Source organism: Xenopus laevis, chromosome 7S, assembly GCF_017654675.1.
Source record: "Xenopus laevis strain J_2021 chromosome 7S, Xenopus_laevis_v10.1, whole genome shotgun sequence".
Classification (NCBI taxonomy): Eukaryota; Metazoa; Chordata; class Amphibia; order Anura; family Pipidae; genus Xenopus; species Xenopus laevis.
The window spans coordinates 52,335,198-52,350,281 of record NC_054384.1 but is presented as its reverse complement, the minus strand read 5'-3'; the positions used below and the strand labels follow the sequence as shown (position 1 = coordinate 52,350,281).

Here is a 15,084-nt window from a genome sequence, read left to right as displayed (position 1 = left end):
AGATTTCTACTGTATCCGCTTCTTTTTGTGATTGTTGACTTTCTATTTCCTCAGCAATCAGTAAATGATTCTTCCTTGCAGATTTTCAGGCAGCCAGCACTGTGGGCACATTCATTGTGCATATCAATACCGCGAACACTACCACTGCCTGGATCCTGAGTGCAACTACCAGGTAAGAAAATGTGTCAAAAAAGTTAAAAGATACTCTATGTATAAAAGACAGAAAACTAAGCAGGCATAGTTTTTAACGTACATTTTATATTTATAAATATTCGGGTGCAGGAGAAACACGGGTTGTGAAAGATATAAACGGAGCTCACCCTTCCTTGTGGCGTATTCGGGGCTTCCATCTTATTTCCCAACAGCACATCAGTATTAAAGAGATACTGACACCTGAAATTAAACTTTTTTTTACATCTATTATAATATTGGCTTTGCAAGCTACTTCTAACTTTGCCATAAAGTATTTGCATGATGCTTTACCTGTCTGATCCCCCATGTTCCTGTATGAGGGGGCTGCCATATTTGTGCAGCAGGAGTCCGTTAGTAGTGATGGGCGAATTTATTCGCCAGGCGCGAATTCGCGGCGAATTTGCGGGGTTCGCGGCAGGCGAATAAATTCGCAAAACGCCCGCGAAAATTCGCCGAAAAAATTCGCCGGCGTCAAAAACGGGCGCCGGCGTCGAAAAACGGGCGTCGCCGGCAAAAAACGGGCGCCGGCGTCAAAAACGAGACGCCGGCGCCGTTTCGCGAATTTTTCGCCGTTTCGCGAATTTCGCGCGAAATTCGCGAATTTTTCTGCGAAGCGAAACGACGCAAATTCGCCCATCACTATCCGTTAGCATTAGAAACTGTAACTAACAGGCTGAGATGGGACAGGTTGGCAAAGTCAGAGTGTCAGAGTGTCAGAGAGTCAGGCTTAGGAACTTCAACTTAAAATTATAAACAAAAACAAACCTCTCAGCAAAAAATGATCAACATGACCTATAGGTAACATTTAATGTACATTCATATGCTAAAATTCATTTTTAAGTGTTAGTATCACTTTAACTTAGGTCAATGTTGATGTGCTGGGATTTGGAATGTTCTAGAATGTCAGTGTTACATCACTTCTCATATTTCAGTGTCTTTTTACAATAATGTATAATCTCTTCAAAAAAAAGAGTATATTTTGCCTTTAATCCTCATTGGGTATGTTTTTATTGCCTTTTACATTGCACCTCCCTCTGTGATGTGCGTGAAGTATTCTTAAACAGGAATTAAACAAAGGCAGGGTGTGTGTTCAATGAAGATGCATTGAATCTAGTTGTACATTCTTTACTTTGAAACAGAAAGCCAGTCTGTATCTTACTGTATGTTGATTCAGTTTCATATACAAACAATACTTTCACTGTAAAAGGGATTTTTGAATATTTGTAACCATTTTGATCTATTTTCAGAGATTTACAAGTAAACAAGATGTAATTCGACATTACAATATGCACAAAAAACGTGATAACTCTCTTCAGCATGGTTTCATGAGGTTTAGCCCCCTAGATGACTGCAGTGTGTACTACCATGGCTGTCATCTGAATGGGAAAAGCACACACTATCATTGCATGCAGGTAACCCCTAAGATGTCTGAGAAACTCAAGTTTTAATAAATCTTTTCAAAACTGAGAAAATCAGTATTAAAAATGTTTGTTTTATCCTTTTTACATGAGTTAACATTTTTCATATATTTATTTTGTATCACAAAAGATTTCATGTCTCAATAACATATTAGGGAACACCCATTTTTACATCACCTAGAGTAGGCATATTTCTCTTGTACTGTTCAGATAATGGTCAAGAAATAGATAAGCATATCACAATGTAAGGATTTCAGCCAAAAATTTCCCACTCAGTATATTTATCGTAATACCTTGAACAGCGTCAGACTGGGGGGCCTGGAGCCTTGGGGCCCCCCACACCCCCCCCCAAGCTCCCAGTCACAACCCCCTCCAGCACCCCATCATCGGGGCACCAAGCTCCAGTGATTGTAAGCTTGAATTCATAACCTCCTTCTCTGGGCTGGTCCTTTTTTCTATAAAAACTGCATAGGCCGGGGGTACGATAATCTGGAGTATGCCACCGGCATCTTGTTCCTTGCTCCTATATACCTTGCACCGAATAAAGCTGTGTGCATGTGCAGTACAAAAATCACTAAGTTGTGTACTGCACATGTACCTTTTTAGGGCTGTTCAGGGGATACTTGGAGCAGGCAGCAAGATGGCAGCAGCATGTTCAACGCCCCCAAGTACCACAAGCTGCTGTGTTTTTGTAGCACAGGGTAGAAGGCGAGTCAAAGGGGTGCCTAAAATTTGCCACCCCAATGATCTTGTGTTTTGTTATCCCCTAAAAGTTAGTAAATTGATTCTGATTATGGCTACTAATTTCAGTCAGTCTTGGAAACTTCACCTTATATTTTGTTTGATGTGTTACTTAAATACAGTGTGGTCCAGATCTATTTTGGAGCTTAATAGAGTTGCAAGGATGTGGTTATATGTTATATAAAGTTGCAGGGATGTGGTTATATGTTATGTTTCATAACATTAGAAAATTAGAATGAAAAAACTGTAACACAGGTGAAAAGTTGACCACCAAGTGTTCTGTGCGAGAAAGAATGCCATATATTCCTACCTACCAGGGGATAAAGTTAAATGAGAATTATCATGCAAGTTTAGAATAGCATATCAAGTGAGATTTACAATATATTGAAAATGTCTTCTTCATATTTTGTGTATTTGAAATTGACATGAATTATATTATGGAAACATGAACCAACAGCACAGAATGATCTATGCCTAGTGGTTCACCTGTAAAAAAAAAGTTAAGTACAAGGGACTACAGTGCCTGTCAAGCTTTTTCTATTTTATAACAAAAGGTGTAATTAAAAAAAAAAAGCTGTAGCAATAAGATTTGTGTAGGACGCACTTTCGTTATGTCCATAATTGGTGTGGATAAATTTCAGTTCCTTGTTTATACAAAGCCGACATTTTTCAGGCTTTAGCATCAAGTGCCACACTGCAAATTATTCCTCGGCAGCTTTTTGTTTAATTCTTTTTTTCTTCTGATCCCGTGAAGGGGTTCTGTTTTTTTTCAAGGTGTCATTAGTAAGTACACTCTATTATAGCAAACAGCTGGAGAATCTTTTTTTCTTTCTTCGTTTTGGGTATTTGTCAGGGTTTTGTTATTGTTTCTACTCATCAACCTGCTGAGAAGACAGGAATGAGCAAAGAAAGGCATGGGAGGTACTGCTTTCCTTCTCCTGTTCACTTGTGAGATGGTGCAGATCCTGGCACTTAGCTCCTGCTCTTGCCCCTCAGCTGCTGCATTTCGAGATTCCATTTTTTTTACTCAGTATGGCAAAGTTACCCAGTTTGTAGGGAGACAGATGCCAGAGCATCAACAAGTCAAACATTCTGTTAGTGATGTAAAGTTTGCTGGGTACATGGCCTTTTTATAATGATCCAGTGCTTTTAAAATGTTGGTTCAAAATGTCCTGCCTAAAGCTGCAGTATAGCAGGGTATTTAAATATCTATAATTGCAAACAAAGTACAGTATTAGAATTGAGAAAGCCCATTTTTGAAGGCACTCACTGGTAAACCTAACAATTAATAAACCTTCATTAGTAAGGGGCCCCCCATTTCCTAGACCCACTTACAATAATTGAACATACATATACCACACAAGGTTCAAATACATCAAGGGTCAGAATACAATGGGGGATCTTAGGGCACCGGGAGGCACACAGCGTGTAACAAGAGTTCTCACCTACCACCAATCAACCCCAATGCCCATTTCACAAGATGGGCTTCTTTACAGGAGACAAACACTCTTGGACGCCTGGGAGTATAAATCTATTTGAATTTGGCACTAAATACCTTACTGGGCCAATACCAAACACCAAAAGTCAATAAAACAAGAAATATTTTTTAAAAAGTCGATGGGTCAAAAAAGTTACACGTTAAAAATAATACAGCGTTGAGTGTTGCCATGTCACAATAAAAAATCACCTAATACAAAGTAATAAACACTTTGATGGGCAAGGGACATGCACATAAAAGTGCTCATTACTTCAAAATGTTCCCCTGTGAGGAAACCCATTTGGAGAAATGAGCATTGGGGTTGATTGGTGGTAGGACTCTTATTACACATTGTGTGCCCCCCAGTGCCCTGAGATTCCCCATTGTATTCTTACCCTTGATGTATTTGAACCTTGTGTGGTATGTGTATGTTCAATTCCTCCATTTTAATATGGTTCTTTGTTTGTAATTATTGTTTAAATACCCAGAGGAGCTCCAACTATATTTATAGTGTTATCAGGTTGCTGAAATATATAAGTGCAATCTTTGGTGATAAGTGGTATACATATTTTTGTATTGGCTTTTTCTGGTTACTTTTCATTCATATCTGTGCCATTTTAGAGAACATTGAATAAAACTTCTGACCACAATATAGAGCAAAATATCTGTATTTTTGTTTTTTACCTGAGAATTATATCAGTGGTCCTGTGAATATATATTTTAGTTTATGCTCTCACCCTAGGTTAATTATACATTTCTGGACCCGATACCAAAACAATTTTAGAGACTTCCTAAACTTTGGAAATAGGTCATTTTGCATGAAGATACATTAAAACTGCTAATGCCCTCTGGAACCCCTACAGCCCCAGGGTGTCTGCATCTTCTATATTTGCTCCCCTGGGTCACACTCAAAAACCTATATGTACTGAAAAGGAGTACATGTGGGAGAAAATAAATAAATAAATGTGACTCCCCTACCTCTTTTTCACTATAAGATTTGTTTTTTCAGAAGGCGACAGGACTGTACACTTCTGCAAATATATCATGCAGTCCTACTAGCTTCTGTGAGTAAAATTCTCATTGGCACGCAAGCTGGGCAGTGGAGCCAGGTAGTGGTAAAAAACTACCAGCCAACGCACCAGGAAAAAAGGTGTTTAGGGAAAACATTTGGGGTGCATATAACACGCTTGTAATGCTATATATTTGTATATGTCATATATGTGCAACACATGATGTGTTAAACACATTACGACCATATTTAGCACAATTCTTGGTACAAAAGGTGATCATTATTTTTGCATGGGGCAAGTAAGTGTGGGGCGTTTACATTAACATTTACTTTTAGTGTAGAGTATTTCTGAAGGTACCTGTACTCTTACTCCTCAATCCACTCGTGGGCACTCCAAGCATTTCCAATTAAATAAATTATTGTTACATCATTCGTGTATCAAGGCCTGGAGTGCTGGTCCATTTTGGGAAAAAAAACAAAAAAACTAATTATATATATATATATATATATATATATATATATATATATATATATATATATATGATTGTTTGTCCATATATTGCAATATATTTAAGCTGGCCAACTACGTCAAAGTCATCCCATATCTGGCCAGTCCTATGCTCAATTTTTCATCTGATTCATTAAGAATTCTATTGTTTCATTATACATTTTACAAAGGGACTAAGTTTTACCTGCAACTTACTAGCTGCTTTCAAAGTAAAACTCCCAAACTTGGCTGCCCTTTTATTAGACACCAGTGGGATCAACTGACTATAGTTGGGAAGGGTGGGAGCTACAACATGGAGCTGGTCACTGCTCCTGTATAACTATAACAAACAAAGGAAAGTTGTGCTCACCACTAATTTTTAAAACCATTAGGTGGGGGTGCAATGAGGCTGTGACCACAAAATACATATAGACAAATACAAGAGTCCTCTGCACTCAACCCATTATCAATATATTTAAGACAGAGTGCATACTGCTACTAAAAAATGCCTTACCCTTTAAACAAAACAGGGATTGTTTGTCCATATATTGCAATATATTTAAGCTTTGACGTAGTTGGCCAGCTTAAATATATTGCAATATATGGACAAACAATCATGGTTGTAAAAATTAGTGGTGAGCACAACTTTCCCTTGTTTTTTATATATATATATATATATATATATATATATATATATATATATATATATATATATATATATATATATATATATATATATATATATATATATATATATATATATATATATATAATGAATGTAAAGCACATTTGGTTTTATAGTATTCATATGTAATTGTTTAATTGTTTTTTGTGTTACTTGGCTTACATTCTGTCTAGTTAAGACAAATCAGGTAGTCTTTGTTTTGGTTGCATGGCAAATAAATGCAAAATAGTATTAGTGTACAGTACAGACTAGCTGCAAGGGTGCACAGATTACTGTTGTCTTTAGGATAAGTGCATTTTTGGAATTGAAGATTTTGTCTAGTTGTTCTTATGTTTACTTTCATGATTCTGTTTGTTTTGATGTTTTTCATACTTATATATTGAGCTGGTAGACTGCACTTTTAACCTCTCCATAATATGCATCTAATAGATACACTGTCTTGCTGTGGGGAACATTGTTTTCATATTGTTTTATTAAAGAGTTAAATGTGTCTAACAGTAGCAGCTCCAGTGATTTACAGTATGCCTGAATAGGTTTACACGTGTTCTGCTGTAAAGCTCTCAAGGGTTCTCTGTGGAGGTCTTTGCCCAAATGTTGTCTTCAAATGTTATTTCTATCCAGAAGCTTTCAGTCTTTCGGCATTCCTTGCTATGAATTATGTTTTGTGAATTTTAGCTACAACTCAAACCAATATGATGAACTGTGGTTATAATATTGTGGGGTATTATTTCACTGCATGTATCTTGTATGTGTGTATATATATATATATATATCTGTATTTCCTTGTAACTTGGTACATTTATCATAATATTCCCAGGTTATGAAGGATAAAGCGATAGCTGATCTCTGTATATTTAGAGAAGCACATTTTAAAAGCACAGAACAGTCTGAACATGTAGCTACCTTCTTGGGTTTCTAATCTTGTGCAGAGTAAGTGTAGCACTGGGTGCAAGGATACCCTGTACTGTGTCATGGTGCTCTTTTTTGAGGCATGAATATGGATGCCCATTGACTGCTATTGACTCTCAGGTCTGATATTTGTGGGTGCAAATATCATGGCACATACACAAATTCACACAAACACAGCAATATGGTGATTTGTTACATGTGCTACATTACTCATTGCTTTATAAGGAATGAAAAAACACTTCCCTTAATTTTTTTGCTGGGAAAAAACTACCATTTATGCAATATATGCGCTGGGGCTCATTACTTATCAAATATAGAAAAATGCATTGATTTTATATACTTTTCTGTCAAAAAGATACACAGAAATATTCCTCCAAGTCACATAACCAGTGGGAAAAATAACCAGTTTTTCTAATGTAAGATGGTCTTATTACACATAATACAGTAATCAAACTGCTGACAGACTGTTGACTGATTTCTAATTCACTTTCTTAGAATGTTACAGGGTGTTAGTTTTTTAAGGGGAAACCTCAGAACAACCTTCAGTTTTCATTATAAAAATTATAATTTGCATAAGATTTTTTTTGAAGACTAAGGGAAATGGCACATGGGGGTGATTTTTACATGTTTTGTTGATTGAGTGTCTTCCAGCTCAGTAGGCAGGCAGCAACACAAAATGCAGTATCCAGCATTTTCAAGGGAAAATTGTCTGACCTGCGAGTGCACAGATTTTACTGGTCTTTGTTTGAACCACAAGTTTAGCTTGTCTGTGTTTTCCAGGTGGGCTGTAACAAAGTATACACCAGCACCTCTGATGTGATGACACATGAAAATTTTCACAAGAAGAACACACAGCTGATAAATGATGGCTTTCAACGGTTTCGTGCCACAGAAGACTGTGGCACTGTTGATTGTCAGTTCTATGGACAAAAAACTACCCACTTTCATTGCAGGTAATCTTATGGCCATAAAACAAGAGATGGATGAAACAGATATTATAGGATTCTAGTGAGCTAGTCTATTTTCCAAATGAATGCTAGCAGCTGTATTGGTTTGTAGATCTAATTGCAATATTTTATTTGTTTACAGGAGACCTGGCTGTAGCTTTACTTTTAAGAACAAGTGTGATATTGAGAAGCACAAGAGCTACCACATAAAAGATGATGCTTATGCTAAAGATGGTTTCAAAAAGTTCTACAAATATGAGGAATGCAAGTACGAGGGCTGTGTATACAGCAAAGCCACCAACCACTTTCACTGCATCCGTGCTGGCTGTGGGTTTACATTCACTTCCACCAGCCAGATGACTTCACACAAGCGCAAACATGAGAGGCGGCACATACGCAGCTCTGGGGTCCTTGGTCTCCCATCATCCCTAATAGGTGGCAAAGACAATGACATTGATGAGTCCAGCAATGATGACTTAATTGATTTCTCTGCTATAAGTAGTAAGAATTCTAGCTTGAGTGCCTCTCCCACCAGTCAACAGTCTTCCACACCATTGATCCCTTCTGGTTCCGAGGCTCCTTCTCCTCAGACAAACAAAGTCACCAGCACTGTTCTGCCCAACAGCAAGGTCACTGGCCTTCTTCCCCAGACTTTGCCCAGTAATATACCCTTGGCTTTGGCCCTATCTAGTTCAACACCTCCCCGAACTGGGCCATATTTTCCAATTATAGGTGGACATGGGACTCTTCCTGTTAGTGGCACTAACTTAATTCCTGTAGTTGCCCCAGACTCTTCTCCACAGTCTGCATCAGGAGCCAGTGATCAAAACAGCACTTTGCCAGCTGCCCCATCCATTATGGAAAGGATTTCAGCAAGCAAGGGGTTAATCTCACCTATGATGGCACGACTGGCAGCAGCAGCCTTGAAACAGTCTCCATCTCATGAAGCAGGTACATTGTATTCAAAACCAACCTAAAATATATGAAAAATAGGACATCTGATACACAAGCCCATGTGGAAAGAAGGAAAGAAATGTGGTGTTTCTTTTGACAGAGGACTCAGAGCAGCATAACTTTGAGGGTTTACTAGTATATTCATATAGATTTTTCTGATAAAGCTTACTTAGTTTTAATCTTTCCTTCTCCTTTAAAACACACATACAGGTATGGGACATGTTATCCATGATGCTTGGGACCTGGGGTTTTTCAGATAACGGATCTTTCTGTAATTTGGATCTTCATACCTTAAAAATAATCAAATGTCTGGTTTCAATAATCTAGTTTTGCTTCCAATTAGAATTAATTATATCTAAGCTTGAATCAAGTACAAGTCACTGTTTAATTATTACAGAGAAAAAGGAAATAGTTTTTTAAAAATTTGGATTATTTGGATAAAATTGAGTCTATGGGAGACAGCCTTTCTTATATATATATATACACACACTCAGACATATACACTAACCTTTTCAATGCTGTTTGGAATTTTTAAAATTCATACATACAGTTGTGTTCAGAATAATAGCAGTCCGACATCGCTAACCTGATCAATCACTGGTTTTGGTAGAAATGATATTTCTTCATGGCAAATAATTTACTAGTAGGTGTAATAAAGTAATAGAAAAACGACAGACCGAACAGTTATGACATGTACGCTGCTGATTCTGTGTAATTGAATCATTGAGGCTTGTTCCAAATATTAGCAGTGTGGAGTTCAATTAGTGAGGTCATTCATTCTGTGAAATAACAGGTGCCAATTACTGGCCTTATTAAAGGAAGGAAGGCAGCAAACGTTGTGCGTGTTGGTTATAGTGCATGAGTAAAATGGGTCATTCATGACATTGTTCAGAAGAACAGCATACTTTGATTAAAAGTTGATTGGAGAGGTTAAAACATATAAAGAAGTGCAAAAAATGACAGGCTGCTGTTAAATTGATTTCAAATGCTTTAAAATGGCAACCAAAACCTGAAATACATGGAAGAAAACAGAAAACTACAATTCAAATGGATAGAAGAATAGTCAAAGAAGATCAGAGAAGGTCTAAAGTTACCTGTTCATGTTACAATTAGAAGACGCCTATGTGAAGCCAAGCTGTCAGCAAGAAGCCCCCACAAAGTCCCATTATTGAAAAAAAGACATGCTGAAGAGGTTACAATTTGCCGAAGAACACAGTGACTGACCTAAAGAGAAATGACTGATGAAAGCAAGATTGTTCATTTTGGATCTAGGGGCCGCAGATAGTTTGTCAGACGACCCACAAACACTTATGGTGGGCAAGCATCATGATATGGGGATGTTTCTCATACTGTGGTATTGGGCCTATTTATCGCATCATGGATCAGTTTCAATATATCAAAATACTTGAAGAGGGCATGTTGCCTTATGCCAAAGAGGAAATGCCCTTGAAATGGGAGTTTCAATAAGACATTGACCCCAAACACACCAGTAAACAAGCAACATCTTGGTTCCAGACCAACAAGACTGATGTTCTGGAGTGGCTAGCCCAATCCCCGGACCTTAATCCAATAGAAAAACTTGTGACATAACAATGCTGTTTCTGAAACAAAACCAAGAAATGCAGAAGAATTGTGGAATGTATCAGGTGCCAGAAGTTGGTCAACTCCATGCAACACAGATGTGCAGCAGTTCACAGAAACAGTGGTTATAGAAAGTTCAGTAAATTCAAAGGAAAGCAAAATCTTGAAAAAATGTTCAGTTTATACAGTGAATGTTTGAGTTTGTAATGAAGAATGCAGACACTGCTATTTTTGTAAAAAGGCCTAATATTCATTAATTCACTTCATGTAAAGGAATAAAGCAAATTTGATACATATTCTTCGTGGTTTGATTTGGAATAGAATGTGCAGTGTTCCAAATCAATTTGCATGTATGGAAATAAAAGCTATAAGGATTTTGAGCTTTATTAACTTTTTTAAACACACTGCTATTATTCTGAAAACAACTATAAATTCAATCTTCTTTATTTTATTACTATGCATTTTTTTTACTTTTTGTTGGGAGCAGTGAGTGATAGGTCAGATAGTGTCATAGTTGCAGAGCCTGGCAGCATTATTTTAACATTGAATCCATACAAATATGTCTAAATCTGTCTAGAAGAGCTTGTTTACCTAGCTTGTGCACATCTTGCTGAAAGAACTTAGAAATCATAAGTACCTTTTTATTTCAATGAAATGCTATTGTTATTTTGCACAATTCGTGTGTATTCTGGGAGATAACCACCTAGGATATGCATTTGCAGTGAACTACTGACAAACAGAATCGTAGAATTGTTTGCAGTAGAAAAACATTTAAAGCACCACTCTTAATAAACCACTGATACAAACATAACTGTAAGTAAAAAAAATGATGACACCTATACAAACATAACTGTAAGTAAAAAAAAGATGACATCTATGTGAAAATAATTGTTAATTATCCACTACAATTTGGATGTTTGTATCAGTGACAGTCCCTGTTAAATGAAAGATGTTAAGAGGGTTGGCTATTGTCAAATAGATTGGTTCATATTATATCTGATTGTAGGAATTTAAGCAGCTACGTGTAAAATTGTGATGGATAAGCATTTTCTCCTGTTGCATTTTGTGTCAATTGGTCAAATGTTTCCTAATCTCATCTTTATATACAGTTCTTTGTGACAGTTTCTTGGTTTTACTTTACTTAGATGTATTTTGTTTGTCATAGGTAATGGGCAGCTATCTGGCCAACAAAGTTTAGGCACAGATTGTACTGACACAGAGTTTACACTATCTCAGAATACTTCACAAGAGCACAGTCTGGACCTCAGTTTAAACAGGTGAGGAAAATCCGGAGGTCAATGGTTATTGTCAAGATACAACAATCAGGTAGGTAGTTGGATAAAGTGGTGGAGCTATTGCCAGGTGATATCAGTATAGTTATCCTCTACATTAAATAACCACTGGCTTTGTGCAGTAATATAATCCTAGCATCTTTTTGCATTGCTCCAAGAGAATTCAATGTACTTTCATGACATGACCCCCACAAAGATCAGGAACTGTCATGACATGATCCCCACAAAGTTCAGCTTTCAGGGATATTTGTAGAACATGTATGCAGTCTATAATAAGAAATAAAGTAATATAATAAGTTATGCTTTTATGAGATTATCCATAATGCTGTCCAGGAACATGTGGATTTGGCAACAGATTGTTCTCCTACACTTTTTTGACCCACACCTGAAAAAATACTCAATGGAGCTTTACTTAGCACATCTGTAGGAGACATTGACACTACAACAGTCTGTTGAAACTGCCTTCAAGGCCTGTAGATTTAAGCTGGCCATAGACGCAAAGATCCTATCGTACGAATTGAGGATTCGTACGATTTTCGGACCGTGTGTGGAGAGTCCCGACATTTTTCGTATGGCGGAGATCGGTTGGTTGGTCGATCGTACAGGTTAGAAAATTTCTGCATGTATTGCCGATCGTACGATTTTCAGTGGGAGACTGTCACTATCTTTGTCGGACATACAGTAGATATCGTACGATTGCTGTCAGGGGAAGAACATTGGCTGATCTGTTTTGTAGCTACTTTATTTGAACTGACTGGTAAGATTTTGATCTGAATGGTTAGTGGTAGGTCGGGAGATGGGGAAGTCCGATCGTACTATGATTCGTACGATCGGATCTTTGCATCTATGGCCAGCTTTAGTGATGGGCCAAAGCCAGAAATAGCCAGTTGGCCTAAATACATAATCTGTATTACCTTAAAACCTTGAATCTATTCTGAATTCCTTCTATCACGGACATTTACACCACTCACTGCATCCGTAAAGCCACCAGCATGGTGGCTGATCCAACACACCCCTCACACTCACTGTTCACACTCCTGCCATCTGGAAAAAGGTACCGAAGCATTAGGGCCCTCACTACCAGACTGTGCAACAGTTTCTTCCCCCAAGCCATAAGGCTCCTGAATACTCAGGGACCGGACAGCTCTCTCACACACACATTTCATCTGACCTTACTATATACCACAATGTTACACAGCCACTGTACGCCATTGTATGGATGAATAGCCATTGGATACAGTTGTTCCCTATGAGCACATCTGCACTTTGTCATGTTCTTTATCGTGTTCTTGCTACTGTCATGTCACAATGATACACCCATCATATCTGACGTATAGCATTATTTACTTAACATATTACATCTGCTGAGTGTGCACTGTATTGTCCTGTCACTGCACTATGCTGACCTGTCTTGCAGGAGTTGCATATTTTTGCACTTGCACTTTTTGTCTGTTGTCCAGTACATCTATGTTGTGTTGTGTAGCACCATGGTCCTAGAGGAACGTTGTTTTGTTTCACTGTGTACTGTGCAAACGTATATGGATGAAATGACTCTTGAAATGACTCTTGACTTGACTTTCAGACTGCTGTCTGGTGGTTGGGGTTGTTCACATAGCAACAAGAAAGCAGTTAAAATGCCAAGCCTGGCAACTACTCAACAAAAAAGCCAATTCAAATGACAAATGAGTTATAAAGCGACCAATGAATTAAGGTCAATCAGATTATTTTTGTTGTTTTTTTTTACTAAAAGTAAAGATTAAGGTAGGATATTGAGGGTAGATGTCAACCAATAACAAATCACATGGATAACAGTGGAATACAGAAACAGTACTTTTAAATACAGTGGATTTGTATGTGTCTATAAGTTCTATCAATAATTTTCTGGGTTGACTAATCATTACCAGGATCAGAGAGGTGTGGCTCACTTGAGAGAAGCAGTTTCATAATTCATATCACCTTATACTTTCCATTTATTTTTCTAGTGAATCCAATTGCCAGGAAACAGTCTCTGACCAACCACACCAAGCATCACTTGTGAATAAGGTATGTATGCTCAAAATAATTAACACTGAGGGTCATTTATCAACACTGGGAAAATTTGCCCATGGGCAGTAACCCATGGCAACCAATTAAATTGCTGCATTCATTGTTTTACTTGCAGCTGGCTTTAAAAAGCTAATCACTGATAGGTTGCTATAGGTAATTGACCATGGTCTCGTATCCCTACCATATCAGCTTTAGTATCCATGGGGCATAGATTTTTATTCACTGAAGATTCTTTTCTGTCACTAACATCAGGAAAAGTTAATTGCATAGTATGTTTTATATTTACTGGCATGTAAATCTAAGCAAACCCATCTGACCTTACAGTCCATTACTCATTAGGCTGCTCACTGTGGACTGTGCTCTTTGTTCAGGCAGTGCAATTTAAAGGATAACTTTTTTTAATGTAATCCAAGAATTTCCGCAAAATGCAATCTTGAAAATGAATAAATCAGCATCTTAGAGTTACAACTAACACTTCCAAAGCCAGAACTATGGGTAGGCACTTGGCAGATACCTAGTGTCTTCTGCCTACCCCTAGTCTGTGTTCACTGCATCTCTAGCTCTCCCCTCCCCTTCAACCTCCCCTCCTTCACCCGCCCTTCTGTTACTGTGCACACGGTCAGGAAGTGGGTAGCAGGCTGGCTGGGTTGCCTAGGGCACCCGATCAGCTTGGCCCGGCCCTGAACACTGCTAAGCAAACATGAATCAGCACTTATGTGAAGACATATGTTAAGCATTGTATATTGCTGTATATGTAACAAAGTAGTCACTTTAGCCATGATAGCCAAAGCGTAAGCTATTTTTATTAATTCAGCATTCCGTGTTTCTGTCATTTTTATTTTGTTGTTGCCAATATTATATATACACTGTTTGGCATTTCTGTTATTCTCGTTTATTTTATGATTTCTTCTAACAATATTTCTTTTTTTTTTTTTATTTTGGATGGCCCTATAGCCCAGCTCTCTTCCTGGAAATATGCTCAGCCTTAAAGCAGATGCTGATAGTTATGACTGTGGGACTGTGGATTCAACACATTATCTTGGCAAGGTGATGAAGGCTCTTGCTCAGGAAAAGCACAAAGAGCATTGGAAAACATACCTACGCAGGTATTACTTGAAGGGGTATGAAAGATTAAAACTAAAGGACAATTTTTTTGTTTATTCTGTCATTTCTTTTTTTGCATGAAAATTGTGCAAATTCCTGAGATATATTAATCACTTTTATTTTTTTCTAAATGCTATTCATATATTTCTTCATTTATAAATCTTTAACTGAAGTAATAACTAAAAAAATATTATTTGTTATTTCTGCCAACCCTCGAATAGTGTTAGAGCTTTCTTACATTC

General features: G+C 37.5%; 1 protein-coding gene across 6 annotated transcripts in view; it reads left to right on the top strand.

The window, feature by feature from the left end:
• Positions 1–15,084, top strand: part of casz1.S (castor zinc finger 1 S homeolog) — a 309,346-nt gene that overhangs the window by 277,849 nt on the left and 16,413 nt on the right. For all 6 annotated transcript variants that reach the window (XM_018227624.2, XM_041571250.1, XM_041571251.1 and 3 more), the window contains 7 exons: positions 82–172; positions 1,440–1,604; positions 7,699–7,871; positions 8,008–8,816; positions 11,566–11,677; positions 13,675–13,735; positions 14,693–14,844. In XM_018227624.2, coding sequence (XP_018083113.1) covers positions 82–172; positions 1,440–1,604; positions 7,699–7,871; positions 8,008–8,816; positions 11,566–11,677; positions 13,675–13,735; positions 14,693–14,844 — 1,563 coding nt within the window. The remainder of the gene's footprint in view (positions 1–81; positions 173–1,439; positions 1,605–7,698; positions 7,872–8,007; positions 8,817–11,565; positions 11,678–13,674; positions 13,736–14,692; positions 14,845–15,084) is intronic.